We start from the raw sequence: 19,317 nt of genomic DNA, 5'->3' as shown, positions 1-19,317 counted from the left end.
TTATTTACATTCATGAGAGCACTACTTATATATTGAAGACATATTTCTTATTCTTCTAATGGCGAAAAATCCAAAAATGGTCAGTTTTTCGCCTGGTCAATCAAATGTAGTCACATAATTACCGGTCAACGATATTTAGCCACTAATTTAGTGCGGTAACATTTTGTTGACTAAAATACCCCTGCTTTTTTTATTAATTTACGCGACTTCACCTTAAATTCTTCTTTTAGCAAAACTTAACAAAATCTTCCGGCATTAATTTTCAAATCGAGTTATTAGGAAAATTTTCGCCGTCAATCTGTAAATCGAAATATTAGCAAAATCTTTCGGCGTTAATCGAGGTATTCGCAAAATCTTCCGGCGTTAATTTGCAAATCGAAGTGTTAGCAAAATCATTTTGCGTCAATCTGCAAATCGAAGTTTTAGCAAAATTTCCGTCGTCAATCTGCAAATCGAAGTAAGTTCTATCTAAAATTTGTCTGATTATTTAAATTTCTTCTACGATCAAGAATTCAAACCATAAAATTCGAAAGTATCAGTAAAAAAATTTAATTTTTCGAATTTTTGATTTGTTTTTAATGCTTTAATCTGTGTTATTGTCTAATTTTCTCAATGTAGAACATAGCGCCAGTATAATTTGTTGGACGTTTCTAAATTAATATCTAAAGCGAAGATTTTTCCAGCTTATTATACTGGAAATCTCATAAAAAAAGCATTATAATTCACTTGAAGTATGTTTCATTAATGTAGATATTATGTTATAATATAATTGAGTTTTGTTTGAATCCAGTATATTTTACGGGACATCACGTGTGTGTAAGCTTTTCCTCCAATATGTTATACTGGATAAGTTCTAACACTAGAATATAATTGAGTTTTGTTTGAATCCAGAATATTTTACGGGACGTCACCTGTGTGTAAGCTTATTCTCCAGTATGTTAAACTGAATAAGTTCTAAGACAAGAATATAATTGAGTTTTGTTTTAATCCAGTATATTTTACGGGACATCTCATGTGTGTAAGCTTATTCTCCAGTATGTTATACTGGATAATTTTTAAGACTAGAATATAATTGAGTTTTGATAGAATCCAGTATATTTTACGAGACATCACCTGTGTATAAGCTTATTCTCCAATAAGTTATACTGGATAAGTTATAAGACTAGAATATAATTGAATTTTGTTTGAATCCAGAATATTTTACGGGACGTCACCTGTGTGTAATATGTTTTATGTTATACTGGATAAGTTCTAAGACTAGAATATAATTGAGTTTTGTTTGAATCCAGTATATTTTACGGGACATTACCTGTGTGTTAGCTTATTCTCCAGTATGTTATACTGGGTAAGTTCTGCATAAACTAGAATATAATTGAGTTTTATATCAATCCAGTATATTTTACAGGAAATCACCTGTGTTTAAAATTTTCTCCAGTATGTTATACTGGACGAGTTCTATTTAGAGTAGCATATTGTTGAGTTCTATTTAGACTAGAATATAATTTACTGGACGTTTCCAGCTTATTATATTGGAAATCTCATAAAAAATGTATTGTAATTCACTTGAAGTATGTTTCGTAAATGTAGATATTATGTTATAATATAGTTGAGTTTTATTTCAATCCAGAATAATTTAAAGTACGTCACCTGTGTGTAATGTTTTTCTCCAGTATGTTATACTGGACGAATTCTGTTTTCAGACTAGATTATAATTGAGTTTTGTTTTAATCCTGTATATTTTACGGGACATCGCCTGTGTCTAAACTTTTTCTCCAGTATGTTATACTGGATAAGTTCTAAGACTAGAATATAATTGAGTTTTGTTTTAATCCAGTATATTTTACGGGACATCACCTGTATGTAAGCTTATTCTCAAATATATTATACTGGATGAATATTATATTTTTAAACAGTATAATTTTTAGATATCTAATTATTTGGGTTCATTAAATACAGGATGCATACAAATTTCTTGATTATTGCGTTCGATGGCAAATGGACAGCAGATTACAAGTACTTGGATCATAAAACGAAGCTCCTCCTGATAAATGATGGGACTTCATTTGAAGAATTCCTTAGAAAATTTTTTGAAGTTATAGAGCTTGACAACAAAAAGTTTCAAGCAAATGTATGGCTTAATATCAACCTAGGTACTTCTAAGGGAATAGAAGTGACAAAAGATGAAGATCTTATTATGTGTATGATTCTTTTAAAAAATGATCCATACTATAAAGATTCGAAATTTGTTGTTGAAATATCAGAAAAACCAGATCAACAACTAGAAGAGGTAATGCAATAATGGAAATTGATAATCAACAGTTATTGCACAGAAACACATATGGTCCGGAAGAGCAAGTGTTGCTGATATCTCAAGTTGAAGAAGAGCAGGAGAATCCAACTTATGATATTATAATGGAAAAAGAAATGTAATTCCTGTGGAAGATCAGCACATTGAATCACTACAAAGTATTGAAGGGAGAAAAAGGAAAGGAAAAGGAAAGGCAAAAGAATCTCCATCAATAATATTGAAGGAAAATGCATCACTGGATGATGTAAAACTTGGTTCTGTTTTTCAAGATAAAAATGCCATGATTAGATGTTTTTGCTTAGCAGCTATAAAGGAGCATTTTGAGTTCTATGTTAACAGGTCAAGTAACACGAGATACTCTTTGGTATGTACTGATGAAAAGTGTACTTGGACTGTTCGAGGTTCAAGAATTAAGGAATCAACACTTTTTAAAATAGTTAAATTTCAGAGAACACATGAGTGCTCAGTTGATATTCGAAAATCAGATCAAAGGCAAGCAACTTCAAATGTGATTAGAGATTACGTGATTGACAACTTAAGAGACATAGCCACTGAGGTAAAACCTAAGTTTATCATTTCAGAGATGAAAAGAGCACATGGAATTGATGTTGGTTATGGAAAAGCATGGCATGCTATTCAAAAGGGGTTATCTTTGTTAAGAGGAACAACTGAACACAATTATGAGCAGCTGCCATCATATTTGTATATGATGGAACAAAAAAATCCAGGATCATATACAAATATTGTGAGAGATGAAGAAAACAGGTAAATTTCTTATTTATGATAAGCTTTCTTTCCTGTAAATTATACTGGGTGAGTTCTGTTCAATCTATTGTATTTTATTTTGTCTAGTATATTATACAGGATGTTAGTGGTTGCGTCCAGTATATTTTACAGGATGTGTGTATTGTATAAGCTTTCTTTCCTGTAAATTATACTGGATGAGTTCTTTTTATTTATTACTTTTTTTGAGTGATTTTTTATGTCCATTATTAAATACGGGACATAGTGGTTTAACAGTATATAACTCCAGTTTAATATACAGGAAACAAAATATTAAGTTATGTATTTCAATTTTATTTCATTTTCTGCAGTATATTAAACAGGAAGTTAGTGTTTGTCTTCCCGTATATTTTACAGGACGTGTGTATTGTAAAAGCTTTCTTTCCTGTAAATTATACTGGGTGACTTCTCTTCAATCTATTGTATTTGATTTTGTACAGTATATTATACAGGATGTTAGTGGTTGTCATCCAGTATATTTTACAGGATATCTGTATTTTATAAGCTTTCTGTCCTGTATAATATACTGGGTGAGTTCTGTTCAACCTAAAATTTTGTATTTTTAGTTTATTTTATCTAGTATATTATACTGGATGTTAATGGAACTCCAGTATGTTATACTGGAAGAATATTATAAAATAGTTAATTTTTGTTTGATGCCCGTAAATTTTACAGGACGTGTGGCATGAGCTTTATCTCCAGTATATTATACTGTGTAAGTTAACTGAATTTTATTTACTTTTCTTTTTANTGAGTTTTGATAGAATCCAGTATATTTTACGAGACATCACCTGTGTATAAGCTTATTCTCCAATAAGTTATACTGGATAAGTTATAAGACTAGAATATAATTAAATTTTGTTTGAATCCAGTATATTTTACGGGACATCACGTGTGTGTAAGCTTTTCCTCCAATATGTTATACTGGATAAGTTCTAACACTAGAATATAATTGAGTTTACTAGAATATAATTGAGTTTTGTTTGAATCCAGTATATTTTACGGGACATCACGTGTGTGTAAGCTTTTCCTCCAATATGTTATACTGGATAAGTTCTAACACTAGAATATAATTGAGTTTTGTTTGAATCCAGAATATTTTACGGGACGTCACCTGTGTGTAAGCTTATTCTCTAGTATGTTAAACTGAATAAGTTCTAAGACAAGAATATAATTAAGTTTTGTTTTAATCCAGTATATTTTACGGGACATCTCATGTGTGTAAGCTTATTCTCCAGTATGTTATACTGGGTAATTTCTAAGACTAGAATATAATTGAGTTTTGATAGAATCAAGTATATTTTACGAGACATCACCTGTGTATAAGCTTATTCTCCAATAAGTTATACTGGATAAGTTATAAGACTAGAATATAATTGAATTTTGTTTGAATCCAGAATATTTTACGGGACGTCACCTGTATGTAATATTTTTTATGTTATACTGGATAAGTTCTAATACTAGAATATAATTGAGTTTTGTTTGAATCCAGTATATTTTACGGGACATTACCTGTGTGTTAGCTTATTCTCCAGTATGTTATACTGGGTAAGTTCTGCATAAACTAGAATATAATTGAGTTTTATATCAATCCAGTATATTTTACAGGAAATCACCTGTGTTTAAAATTTTCTCCAGTATGTTATACTGGACGAGTTCTATTTAGAGTAGCATATAGTTGAGTTCTATTTAGACTAGAATATAATTTACTGGACGTTTCCAGCTTATTATATTGGAATTCTCATAAAAAATGTATTGTAATTCACTTGAAGTATGTTTCGTTAATGTAGATATTATGTTATAATATAGTTGAGTTTTATTTCAATCCAGAATAATTTAAAGTACGTCACCTGTGTGTAATGTTTTTCTCCAGTATGTTATATTGAACGAATTCTGTTTTCAGACTAGATTATAATTGAGTTTTGTTTTAATCCTATATATTTTACGGGACATTGCCTGTGTCTAAGCTTTTTCTCCAGTAAGAGGAACAACTGAACACAATTATGAGCAGCTGCCATCATATTTGTATATGATGGAACAAAAAAATCCAGGATCATATACAAATATTGTGAGAGATGAAGAAAACAGGTAAATTTCTTATTTATGATAAGCTTTCTTTCCTGTAAATTATACTGGGTGAGTTCTGTTCAATCTATTGTATTTTATTTTGTCCAGTATATTATACAGGATGTTAGTGGTTGTCGTCCAGTATATTTTACAGGATGTGTGTATTGTATAAGCTTTCTTTCCTGTAAATTATACTGGATGAGTTCTTTTTATTTATTACTTTTTTTGAGTGATTTTTTATGTCCATTACTAAATACGGGACATAGTGGTTTAACAGTATATAACTCCAGTTTAATATACAGGAAACAAAATATTAAGTTATGTATTTCAATTTTATTTTATTTTGTGCAGTATATTAAACAGGAAGTTAGTGTTTGTCTTCCGGTATATTTTACAGGACGTGTGTATTGTAAAAGCTTTCTTTCCTGTAAATTATACTGGGTGACTTATCTTCAATCTATTGTATTTGATTTTGTACAGTATATTATACAGGATGTTAGTGGTTGTCATACAGTATATTTTACAGGATATCTGTATTTTATAAGCTTTCTGTCTTGTATAATATACTGGGTGAGTTCTGTTTAACCTAAAATTTTGTATTTTTAGTTTATTTTATCTAGTATATTATACTAGATGTTAATGGAACTCCAGTATGTTATACTGGAAGAATATTATAAAATAGTTAATTTTTGTTTGATGCCCGTAAATTTTATAGGACGTGTGGCATGAGCTTTATCTCCAGTATATTATACTGTGTAAGTTAACTGAATTTTATTTACTTTTCTTTTTACAGGTTTGTTTACATGTTTTTTATGTATGGGGCATCAATTTCTGGGTGGAAGTATTGTAGACCACTGATTGCTGTTGATGGAACATTTCTAAAAAATAAATATAGAGGTGTTCTATTAGTGGGTGTTACCAAAGATGCAAATAACCAGATTTTACCTATAGCTTTTGGAGTAGTGGATAAAGAGAATAATGAATCATATGAATGGTATTTCAGAGAATTAAGAAAAGCAATTGGGATTCGTAATGATTTAATGTTCTTGTCAGATCGACACAAGGCTATTGCAAATGGAATTGCAAAGGTTTTCCCTGAGTGCTACCATGAAATTTGCATCTATCATTTAGAAAAGAATCTGNATGAGAAACACAAAAAAATAATTATATTACCTTCTTAGATGGTAAGCCATATAGCTTATCGTTTAACTCTTCAAATTTCAGCTGTCGTGTAACACTCCATCGAAGAATTGGTGGAGATATATTTTCACGCCTACAAGCAACATAACTATCCAAATATCCAAAACATTCGTAGAACCATACTTGAACAGCATAAGGGAATCCTGAAAGTCAATAATACTGTCGTTGCTTATCCAAAACACCTGAAATTGTTCTCAATGTTTCCTCATATAAATCTATTCCCCATGGATAACTATTGTAATCACCCTTGTCAACCAAGTCCAAGTACTTCTTATCAATATGTTTGGTGTTCTTAATAGAAAAAAGGAATGAATATACAACAAATAGCACTGCTATCTTAATAGCATCTTCATCAGAGTCAAATATTTTTGTAAGAAAACAATCCACAAGGTGTTCTTTAGAAACAGTAGGGTAATCCTTAAAGTACTTTGCAATTGAACCATTTTTGTTTTGCCTAACTTCACTACAAAGCTGTACGTCACGGGTACATTTAAATCCAGTTACAAAAGCAAACTCTGCCAATCCAAAACGTAGCTTTACCCCATTGACAAGAAACACCATTTGATTCGCTTTCCCTTTTTCTACCTCCTTGGTTAACAAATAATATATTAACTGTGTTTGCAGTTTTATACTAGGCAAATTCAACAAATAGCCAAAACAAGTTGACTTAAAGAGTTCAAGTTGCGTTGTTGATAATTTTGTTTTCAAATTGCTAACAATCTCAGAATTAAAGTTATTGCCAAGTATTGGTCTATCACTTGCATTGAGCTGCAATACAATACAGATACATATATAAGTATATTACATGGTAAACATTATACAGAGCATGTATAAATAAAATAATGTGTAATATATTTTACCTTCAAAAATGATTTAGAATTTCTTCTCGTATGAGTATTTGATTCAGAATCATTCCTCTTTTTTGTAGGCTTTATATTATTTTGAGAAACATCAACTACTGGTTCCTTGATACTTTTGGAATCACTAATTTCGCATTCCTTAGAACTTTGAGAACGCGTTATTCTAATACTAGCTGACCCAGAGGTATTCGAAGCTGATCTAGAGGTATTTCGTGCTCTATCCCTTTGTGAACGAGTCCGTTCTAAACTAACAACTTCTGCCATTGTAAGAGAATAATTTTCGTTCTCTATAACAAAATCAGAAAAATCAGATGACACTGAGATTGGATGAAAAGGTTTTTTATGCTTGAGTGAGTGCTTTGTACCCATAAAATCAAGTGTTCGAAATTAAGCTTGACATTTCAAAAATTAAACCTCGAGAACAAGCTACTAAACCCTGGAAATTGGAGATAGGATTTAGTAGCGCATCGTTTAGAACCTAATTTTCTTGGAATATGCGCTCTGAACCTGTCAAAATCAAACAGACCTAATACCTTTTATATACAGGAAACTAAATATTAAATTATTTAATTCCAGTAAATTGTTCTAATTACCGAGTTTCCACTATTTTCCAATTATCCATTATAATATAATATATTGGCTTATATCACTTCATAAGCACTATATTTTATAGGGGAGTAATCAAAACTGGACGAATTTAGGGTGAAATAATTAGGATTATTCACATCCAGTATTAAATATAGGACGTAGTGTTTAAACATATACACCTCCAGTATAATCTACAGGAAATAAAATATTAAATTATTTAATTTCTCTCAATTGTCCTAGATATTATTTTCAACTTCTCCATTATAATATACTGGCTTATATGCCTTCATAAATAGTATTTCCAGCATAAGTTGGACGAATTTATGATAAAAAAATTTGGATTATTATAGCCTGATTTAACACTGCTTGTTGAAAAATAGCCAAGTTTCAAAAGTCATCGAAATTTAGCCACTTTAAATTTGAACGAAAACACTATTCAAAATCCGAAAAAATATGCCCGCAAATTTTACGGGAGTTCCAGCTTAAGTATGCTTGAACTCCCGTAAATATTACGGGAGATCCAGGATAACTATGCTGGAACTCCCGCAAATTTTACGGGAGTTCCAGCTAAATTTTACGAGAGTTCCAGCAAGTATAATTGTCCAGTATAATATACTGGAGTTTGGAGCACTGGTGCTCCAGTCTCTCGCAAATTTTACAGGAGTTAGCAAAGTATACCGGTCCAGCATAATATGCTGGAGTTCGTACACAAATGCACCAGAACTCCCGTATATTATACTGGCCCGGTCCCTGTTGCAGCAAAATAGTGGCTATTTTTCATTGACTTGGTAAACGCTGGCTATTTTTCATTGACCTGTTTAAAAACTGGCTATACCATGATATTTTAACGCGGAAAAGTCTTGATTGTGCTCAGCCAGTATATAATACTGGAGATTATGCTTTACCGGATTATATAAGAACTCCAATTCTATAAACTTTACCGGATGATATGCTTTCACATATTAGATTCTGCAACATAATATACACGAAGCAAAACATTTTAAAATTCAAACTACAAAATCTGCTTATATATCAACAAAGTATTAATATTTAACATATAATTCAAAAACTATGTTTATCAGGGTATTTACAATTCAAAGCTGCCATAATTTAAAGAATATTTACAAAAGTTATTCCATTCATTTCCATAATCATCACCAACCATCTCTGGAGGACTTTCATACCCTGATTTGTGTTTCCATTCTGCCTGTGCCCACAGACTAAAACCAAGATACTGACGATAATATTTGATTGTATTGGGCACAATTGACATAACATCTTTACCCTGCATCAACATATCAACAAATCTTATAACAAATGCACCACAACTTGTGTTCCCTATCTGTTTTGGTGATTCTTTCCATTGAAGAACAAATGGTTTATACTCATGCCCAAATGTAGGATGCAAGTCACCAAATTTACAATACTCCAAAATCATAGGAATAAATTCCTGATATTGAAGAATCTGCTCCTTTATAACTTGATAATCATATCCCTGATACACAGAATCATATACATCTATAGTCTTCTCATTCAAGTCTAACACTGCCAGGTAATAATGAGTGCAACAATCTAAGGCAACTTCACCATCTACAATATTTGCAGGAACTCGAATCGGACAGAAAACTTTATCAACAGATGACCATGGAATCCCACATCTACGATTCTCACCCAATACATACTGAATAAGACCAAATCCCAATCCTTCATTCCAAAATTGAAATTTAGTAAATTTTTCTGGATGTTTATGCCAGTCATTATATGCAAATTCCAAAGTGTCATTAAAGTCCAGATCTGTTGTTGTTGAAGCAAATGGATACTCATTGAAGTGATATATATGCTTCTTCCTCAAAAAATACATTACAACATCTATGTGCTGAATATAAAACAAAAAAAAAATATGTCAAGTATAATATGAAAGAAAATCAAAAGTTCACAACGTAAAAAATATATACATACCGCATCAGTTAATGTATACTTATCATCTACCATCTCTTTAAAGAACATTCTTGATTTGACTTTCTCATTGTAAAGTTCATATGACTTTCCTTGCAGTATAGGATCTTTTTTGTAAATATCAGTTACATCCCTAAAAAAACAAGGACAAAACAAATATGAAAAATAAAAAAAGAAGTGAAATTTTAATAACATATATATCAAATAAAAATACAATAAACTAAATATCGAAACTCACTTTGGTAGACGACCTCTTCTCTTGTTCTCCTTTAAATATGCTTCAAAATTATCCTCAGCACGTTTGATTGTTTTACGATAACGCCAGCAACATCTTCGAACATATTTTGGATTCCAATTCAGACATTTACATGTTCCATTATATGGAGATTTTAAATGCCAACTGGCATTACGATTTCTTTTTCCTCTACCAAGCAATTCTTCTTCTACATTCGCACTTTGTGCAATCTGCGGTACTTGTGCTCCTGCCACTTCTTTTCCTTTACAGGAAGCAAAATTTTCTTTTTCATTTTCACCTTGTACCTTCTTATCATCTAGTTGAGAAACAAACTTAGCAACTTTAAGAGGAGAAACATAAATTCCCTCATCCACACTTGAATACAAAAAAATATTTTTATCAGAATCATTTTTTTGTATATCAGCAGAACAGATTGTTCAGCAGGGGTGCGATCAACATTAGGTTCAGGATAATTTGAAATACTTGACTGAGACAAAATATTAAACTTAGGGCATGAATCCATAGAATTCCTCTTTCGTTTCCTAGTATACAATTTTCCCTGCTTCAAAAAAAGCAAAAAAGAAATGGAGAGATTATTAGAACTGAAAAACATAATGAAATGAAATAAATTATACATATCCAATATAATTTACTAGATAAAACAGTCTACAGATGCTAGTTTTCCAGTATAATATGCTGGACAACAAGCTTAAACATGATAGAATTCCTGTAAAATATACAGGAATCAAACAAAACTCAACTATAATATAATAATCATCCAGTATAACATATTGGAAAGCAAAGATTCACAGGACAATAAAAAAAAGTACTATTAATCAATCAAAAAATAAATAACAACTAAAAATTTTTTAGTCTAAACAGAACTCATCCAGTATAATATACTGGACAACAAGCTTACACAGCGTAGATATACTGTAAAATATACAGGAATCAAACAAAACTGAACTATAATATAATAATCATCCAGTATAACATACTGGAAACCAAACAAACTCAAATATTTTTTTCAAGAGCCTAATAAAAAAAACAGACAAATTATAACTCAAAAAAGGAATTGACAAATAAAACAAAATTCTAGTCTAAAAAGAACTAATCCAGTATAACATACTAGAGAAAAAACTTAGACACAGTAAACAACAAAACTGTGCACACTAACCTGCTGAATCTTTTCAATAATTTCATGAACAGCAAGAGGTGCTTTTTCTTTCAACTTCCTTTCAACTCCTTCAACATTATCTTTACTTTGTTGGATGCACATTTCAGAAAGACTTGCCAGACCAGTCTCAGGTTCTCTTTCCTTTGCTCCGGATGATGCATTCACATTTACTATAGGAATAACTTGTTCTACTTCAGGTGAATCCAAAATTATATTTCCTTTTTCAATATCGCGAAAAATGGCTTCAACATCTGTACCTCCTGTTGCAGCATCTGTTTCACTTCCCTGAGAAAATAGATTTCTCTTATAATATAAACATTCAACACATATTGGACAATCAAGCTTAAATACAACACACTTCCATTAAAAGATACTGAAATCAAATAAAACTCAAGTATTTTTTTGAAGAGCATAATTAAAAAAAAAAAGACAAATTAGAACACAAAAAAGGAATTGGCAAATAAATCAAAATTCTAGTCTAAACAGAACTAATACAATATAACATACGATTTCTTTTTCCTCTACCAAGCAATTCTTCTTTTAAATTCGCACTTTGTGTAATCTGCGGTACTTGTGCTCCTGCCACTTCTTTTCCTTTACAGGAAGCAAAATTTTCTTTTTCATTTTCACCTTGTAACTTCTTATCATCTAGTTGAGAAACAGACTTAGCAACTTTAAGAGGAGAAACATAAATTCCCTCATCCACACTTGAATATAAAACAATATTTTTATCTGAATCATTTTTTTGTATATCAGCCCTCATCCACACTTGAATATAAAATAATATTTTTATCAGAATCATTTTTTTGTATATCAGCAGAAACAGATTGTTCAGCAGGGGTGCGATCAACAGTAGGTTCAGGATAATTTGATATACTTGACTGAGACAAAATATTAAAATTAGGGCACGAACCCACAGAATTCCTCCTTCGTTTACTAGTATATAATTTTTCCTGCTTCAAAAAAAGCAAAAAAGAAATGGAGAGATTATTACAACTAAAAAACATAATGAAATGAAGTAAATTATACATATCCAGTATAATTTACTAGACAAAACAGTATACAGATGCTAGTTTTCCAGTATAATATACTGGACAACAAGCTTAAAATGTTAGAATTCCTGTAAAATATACAGGAATCAAACAAAACTCAACCATAATATAATAACCATCCAGTATAAAATATTGGAAAGCAAAGATTCACAGGACAATAAAAAAAGTACTATTAATCATTCAAAAAATAAATAACAACTAAAAAAATTTTAGTCTAAACAGAATTCATCCAGTATAATATACTGGACAACAAGCTTACACAGCGTAGATATCCTGTAAAATATACAGGAATCAAACAAAACTGAACTATAATATAATAATCATCCAGTATAACATACTGGAAACCAAACAAACTCAAATATTTTTTTCAAGAGCCTAATAAAAAAAACAGACAAATTATAACTCAAAAAAGGAATTGACAAATAAAACAAAATTCTAGTCTAAAAAGAACTAATCTAGTATAACATACTAGAGAAAAAACTTAGACACAGGAAACAACAAAACTGTGCACACTAACCTGCTGAATCATTTCACTAATTTCATGAACAACAAGAGGTGCTTTTTCTTTCAACTTCCTTTCAACTCCTTCAACATTATCTTTACTTTGTTGGATGCACATTTCAGAAAGACTTGCCAGACCAGTCTCAGGTTCTCTTTCCTTTGCTCCGGATGATGCATTCACATTTACTATAGGAATAACTTGTTCTACTTCAGGTGAATCCAAAATTATATTTCCTTTTTCAATATCGCGAAAAATGGCTTCAACATCTGTACCTCCTGTTGCAGCATCTGTTTCACTTCCCTGAGAAAATAGATTTCTCTTATAATATAAACATTCAACACATATTGGACAATTAAGCTTAAATACAACACACTTCCATTAAAAGATACTGAAATCAAATAAAACTCAAGTATTTTTTTGAAGAGCATAATTAAAAAAAAAAAGACAAATTAGAACACAAAAAAGGAATTGGCAAATAAATCAAAATTCTAGTCTAAACAGAACTAATACAATATAACATACGATTTCTTTTTCCTCTACCAAGCAATTCTTCTTTTAAATTCGCACTTTGTGTAATCTGCGGTACTTGTGCTCCTGCCACTTCTTTTCCTTTACAGGAAGCAAAATTTTCTTTTTCATTTTCACCTTGTAACTTCTTATCATCTAGTTGAGAAACAGACTTAGCAACTTTAAGAGGAGAAACATAAATTCCCTCATCCACACTTGAATATAAAACAATATTTTTATCTGAATCATTTTTTTGTATATCAGCCCTCATCCACACTTGAATATAAAACAATATTTTTATCAAAATCATTTTTTTGTATATCAGCAGAAACAGATTGTTCAGCAGGGGTGTGATCAACAGTAGGTTCAGGATAATTTGATATACTTGACTGAGATAAAATATTAAAATTAGGGAACGAATCCACAGAATTCCTCTTTCATTTACTAGTATACAATTTTCCCTGCTTCAAAAAAAGCAAAAAAGAAATGGAGAGATTATTAGAACTAAAAAACATAATGAAATGAAGTAAATTATACATATCCAGTATAATTTACTAGACAAAACAGTATACAGATGCTAGTTTTCCAGTATAATATACTGGACAACAAGCTTAAAATGTTAGAATTCCTGTAAAATATACAGGAATCAAACAAAACTCAACCATAATATAATAACCATCCAGTATAAAATATTGGAAAGCAAAGATTCACAGGACAATAAAAAAAAGTACTATTAATCATTCAAAAAATAAATAACAACTAAAATTTTTTTAGTCTAAACAGAATTCATCCAGTATAATATACTGGACAACAAGCTTACACAGCGTAGATATCCTGTAAAATATACAGGAATCAAACAAAACTGAACTATAATATAATAATCATCCAGTATAACATACTGGAAACCAAACAAACTCAAATATTTTTTTCAAGAGCCTAATAAAAAAAACAGACAAATTATAACTCAAAAAAGGAATTGACAAATAAAACAAAATTCTAGTCTAAAAAGAACTAATCTAGTATAACATACTAGAGAAAAAACTTAGACACAGGAAATAACAAAACTGTGCACACTAACCTGCTGAATCTTTTCACTAATTTCATGAACAGCAAGAGGTGCTTTTTCTTTCAACTTCCTTTCAACTCCTTCAACATTATCTTTACTTTGTTGGATGCACATTTCAGAAAGACTTGCCAAACCAGTCTCAGATTCTCTTTCCTTTGCTCCAGATGCTGCATTCACATTTACTATGGGAATAACTTGTTCTACTTCAGGTGAATCCAAAATTATATTTCCTTTTTCAATATCGCGAAAAATGGCTTCAACATCTGTACCTCCTGTTGCAGCATCTGTTTTACTTCCCTGAGAAAATAGATTTCTCTTATAATATAAACATTTAACACATATTGGACAATCAAGCTTAAATACGACACACTTCCATTAAAAGATACTGAAATCAAACAAAACTCAAGTATTTTTTTGAAGAGCATAATTATAAAAAACAGACAAATTATAACTCAAAAAAGGAATTGGCAAATAAAACGAAATTCTAGTCTAAACAGAACTAATCCAATATAACATACTAGAGAAAAAACTTAGACACAGGAAACAACAAAACTCCGCACATTAACCTGCTGAATCTTTTCAATAATTTCATCAACAGCAAGAGGTGCTTTTCCTTTCAACTCCCTTTCATCTCCTTCAAAATTATCTTTACTTTCTTGGATGCACATTTCAGAAAGACTTGCCAAACCAGTCTCGGGTTCTCTTTCCTTTGCTCCAGATGCTTCATTCACATTAACTATAGGAATAACTTGTTCCACTTCAGGTGAATCCAAAATTATATTTCCTTTTTCAACATCTGTACCTCCTGTTACACCATCTGTTACACTTCCCTGAGAAACTGTAATTATGTTACTTTGCAGAATATTTTGACTAGACTGTGGTGACCATCTTTCTGTCGGATCACTTATTTTTCTATTAGAGAATCAATATCACTACCAGCTGTAAGATCAGTCTCATCTGGACCACAATTTGCTATTTCTTCATTACAAATAAGACATTTCGTTACATCTGCACCAGTTGGTCCACCTTGATCACTGCATTTCTTATTTTGTGCATCTTTGAGCGATTCAATATCCATTGGTGGTATCTTTGATGACACAGCTCCACAATTTTCCTTATTATCTTGACTGCACCGTGGTGTTGAAATTTGATATGTCCCATCAGCTATTTTTTGCCAGATAGCATAAACATCAGTACCAGTTGACTGACCTTGATCAGGGGCACTACATTCCACTCTTACTTCATCACAAGGAATTTCCTCTGAATTTGCATCATTTGCTGCTTTTTCATTAGTAGTCTCTTCATCAAAACATCCAACACCTACTGCAATTTCATGTGGGGCTGATTCAACATTCATGGCTGATGGAATTAATGATCCAGCTGTGGTATTTTGTAAAATCTTTTCACTGGAATGTGGTGTAGAAAGCTCTTGTTTCCCATCATCTATTTTAACCATCAAACTTTCTGTACCTGCTGTCAGAACTGGTTCAATTGCATTACATTCTGGCCTTAATTCATTACAAGGATCTTGCAATAAAATTCCAGTGCCTGGTACAGCTTCTCCATTAACTTGTGCTGGATGAACTGAGTCAATATCCATAGCTAATGGTATTGAATCAACATGTGCTCGACCTTCATTGTCACTCTCCTTATTTGGTGCCATTGAAATAGAAGGTCTTACATACTTAAACTCCTTATTGCACAGTTCATCTTGTTCCAGTAACTCACCATCTTCCTCTTATTTGTCTCCCGACAAATTTGAAAAATCTCTATCACAATAATTATCTCCATCAGAATAATTTCTTTGGTCATTGATTTTCTGACTGCTTTCCTCATGCTTTTCATTACTTTCATCTTCCTCATGCTTTTCATTCCTTTCCTCATTGTCTTCAGTACTTTCATCTGCCTCGTGCTTTTGATTGCCTTTCACACTGCTTTCCTCATGGTTTTCATTGCTTTCATCATGATTTTTTAAATCTTTAATAAACTTTACAACAACATCAAGCTTGTCATTGATTTCCTGCATTAATGAATACAATATATTATTATAGAAAAAAAATCAATAGTAAAATAAATTGCCAAACTAGTTAATTACCTTAACAACGCTCTTAACATACTTCTTCAACTTTTTTCGATTATCTTTAATTTTTGTTTTCATCTCTATTTGAAATTTATTATTATCCTCACGTACAATCTCTTCAACTTTGTCAGATACCCTCTGAAAAGAAAAGAAAAATGGTAAGAATTAGAGAATCATAACGGTTAAACATTCTTATCGAGTGTAAAAACAATTCAATAAAGAGTAGAATATAATTTTGTAGAGTAAATTATTAGAACTAAAGAACATAATGAAATGAAATATTAGACTTATCCAGTATATTATAGTGGACAAAACAGCCTACATCTGACAGTCTTCCAGTATAATATACTGAATGAAATGAATTTAAAGGTGTAAAACTCCAGAAAAAAATACTGGGATATAAAGAACTAAAATAATCAAAGGGTATATTATAAAACAAAAAGACAAATAATTATTCACAAGGTAACACACACTAGACTACCTGTAAATTATACTGGATGACATGAACCAGAAGAAATGAAAACTGACCAAGTATAACATACAGGAGGACAAGGTAACACACACTAGATTACCTGTAAATTATACTAGATGACATGAATCAGAAGGAATGAAACCTCATTCCTGTATAACATACCGGACAACAAAAACACACACTAGTCTACCTAATGAAATGCAAGACTAAATAAAATAGAAGAAACAACTACTTACATTGACAATGTCGCTAACATTAACTTTTGATGAAGATTGGAGAAGATATGATTGATTCACCTTGAAAAGCTTATATTTCTATTAATTAAATAGAAATATAAATAGTTAGATAAAAACAAAATATATGAGCACAAGTATAAATTAAAAATTCACATACGATTAACTTACAGTTGTTCTCTTAAAGAAATCATCGCAAAGTGAGTCATATTTTGGACATCCAATGCTTGAGTAAGACAACATCCTTATTGGCCCCCGATCCTCATATATTGAATATTGACGGAAATCATTGAACACTTCCATAATCCATACATTAAACAAGAAGGGGAATCCAAGTGACGTATAAGATGCGATCCTACCAATAGGTTTGTCTTTCACAGATTCTGTTTTCAGAAGATGAGACGAATTGTCAATAAGTTCTTGAAAGCAGTAACTCCCCCATGGAAAAGAAGAACAAAGTTCTGGATCGTCTATGATTTTCATATTACGTTCACTTATATTTCTTTTAATGTCTTTACCCAAAAGAACAGTTTCTAATATGTATATCTCAGCAAGCTTTACAGCATCTTCATCACAAACCTCGACATCATCACATATATCATCTGCTGCACCATCACGGAGTCGAGAATGCTTTGTGATAAATTTATACAAATGTTCTACCTTCAAACCTTTTGGCACATCAGAGAAATACCGTTTAAACGGTTATCTCTATCATCAACAAAACTATAATCAGATGCCTCAATCTTCAATCCGGTTATAAAATGGAAATCATCTTTTGTAAAAGCTACGTCGTTATCAAAAACTCTAAAAACCATTTTGCTTTTATCCTTGTAAAAAACTTGAGAAAGCAACATACAATGAGTCAACTTCCCAGAGTGACCCACGTCATCCAACTCTAAAAATTTCCCAAACACACCATTCTTTAACTGTTCCATTTGAGTTCCACACAAAAACTCTGAAATTGTTTTCTTAAATTTTCGATCGCCTTTCCAATAACAATCAGCAGCAAACCACTTCTTAAGATCATAAAATCGATCTCCCTCCTAAAATCAAAATATAACACAGATAAGCAACATTTCATGTGATTTTAAGATAAAAACTTCAACATTTTAGAAATACGTACCTTCAATATATAACTTGATGATTCCATTTTTATAAAATCATAAAAAAAAACATATTACAAATCAGATAATAAATACAATCAGAATCCCAGTATATATATGAGAAATAAATTATCAAAATAACTCATTCACTAAAATGAATAGAAGAACAGTCTATAGATTGCAGTCTTCCAGCATAATATACTGGATCAGACTAAAATACAAGATATGAAAATCGAAAAACAGCATAATAATCATGCGGTATAATATACTGGAGAAAAAAGCTTACACATAGGAGAAACTCTGTAAAATATACTGGACTTAAAAAATACTTGTCTATATTATAATATTCATTCAGTATAACATACTGGAAGCCAAACATTCATATGATAGATTTCCCCCTATAATATTCTATCCTAAACAGAACTCGTCCAGTATAATATACTGGAGAAAAATATTACACACAGGTGGTGTCCTGTATATTATACTGGATTGAAACAAAACTCAACTATATGCTATCCCAAACTCAACTCCTCCAGTATTATATAATGGAAAAAAAGATTACACACACGTGATGTCCTGTATATTATACTGGATTGAAACAAAACTCAACTATATGCTAGCCCAAACTCAACTCCTCCAGTATAATATAATCGAAAAAAAGATTACACACAGGTGATGTCCTGTATATTATACTGGATTGAAACAAAACTTAACTATATGCTAGACCAAACTCAACTTGTCCAGTATAATATACTGGAGAAAAAAATTACACACAGGTGATGTCCTGTATATTATACTGGATTGAAACTAAAACTCAATTATATGCTAGACCAAACTCAACTCCTCCAGTATAATATAATGGAAAAAAAGATTACACACAGGTGATGTCCTGTATATTATACTGGATTGAAACAAAACTCAACTATATGCTAGACCAAACTCAACTTGTCCAGTATAATATACTGGAGAAAAAGATTACACACATGTGATGTCCCGTATATTATACTGGATTGAAACAAAACTCAACTATATGCTAGCCCAAACTCAACTCCTCCAGTATAATATAATGGAAAAAAAGATTACACACATGTGATGTCCTGTATATTATACTGGATTGAAACAAAACTC

At 31.1% G+C, this 19,317-nt stretch overlaps 1 protein-coding gene across 1 annotated transcript; it reads left to right on the top strand.

Annotated features, from left to right (window-relative positions):
• The first annotated feature begins 1,957 nt into the window (after positions 1-1,957).
• On the top strand, positions 1,958-6,339 carry LOC109212453 (protein FAR1-RELATED SEQUENCE 2-like). The gene is made up of 3 exons (XM_019376101.1): positions 1,958-2,287; positions 2,448-3,073; positions 5,952-6,339. Exons 1-3 carry the CDS (start codon positions 1,958-1,960, stop codon positions 6,337-6,339), a joined length of 1,344 nt encoding a protein of 447 aa, XP_019231646.1.
• Positions 6,340-19,317: the final 12,978 nt, after the last annotated feature.

The sequence above is a fragment of the Nicotiana attenuata genome, unplaced genomic scaffold, assembly GCF_001879085.1.
Source record: "Nicotiana attenuata strain UT unplaced genomic scaffold, NIATTr2, whole genome shotgun sequence".
In the NCBI taxonomy this organism is placed as follows: Eukaryota; Viridiplantae; Streptophyta; class Magnoliopsida; order Solanales; family Solanaceae; genus Nicotiana; species Nicotiana attenuata.
Note: the sequence above shows the minus strand (reverse complement) of the source record. Positions and strands in the feature narration are given on the sequence as shown.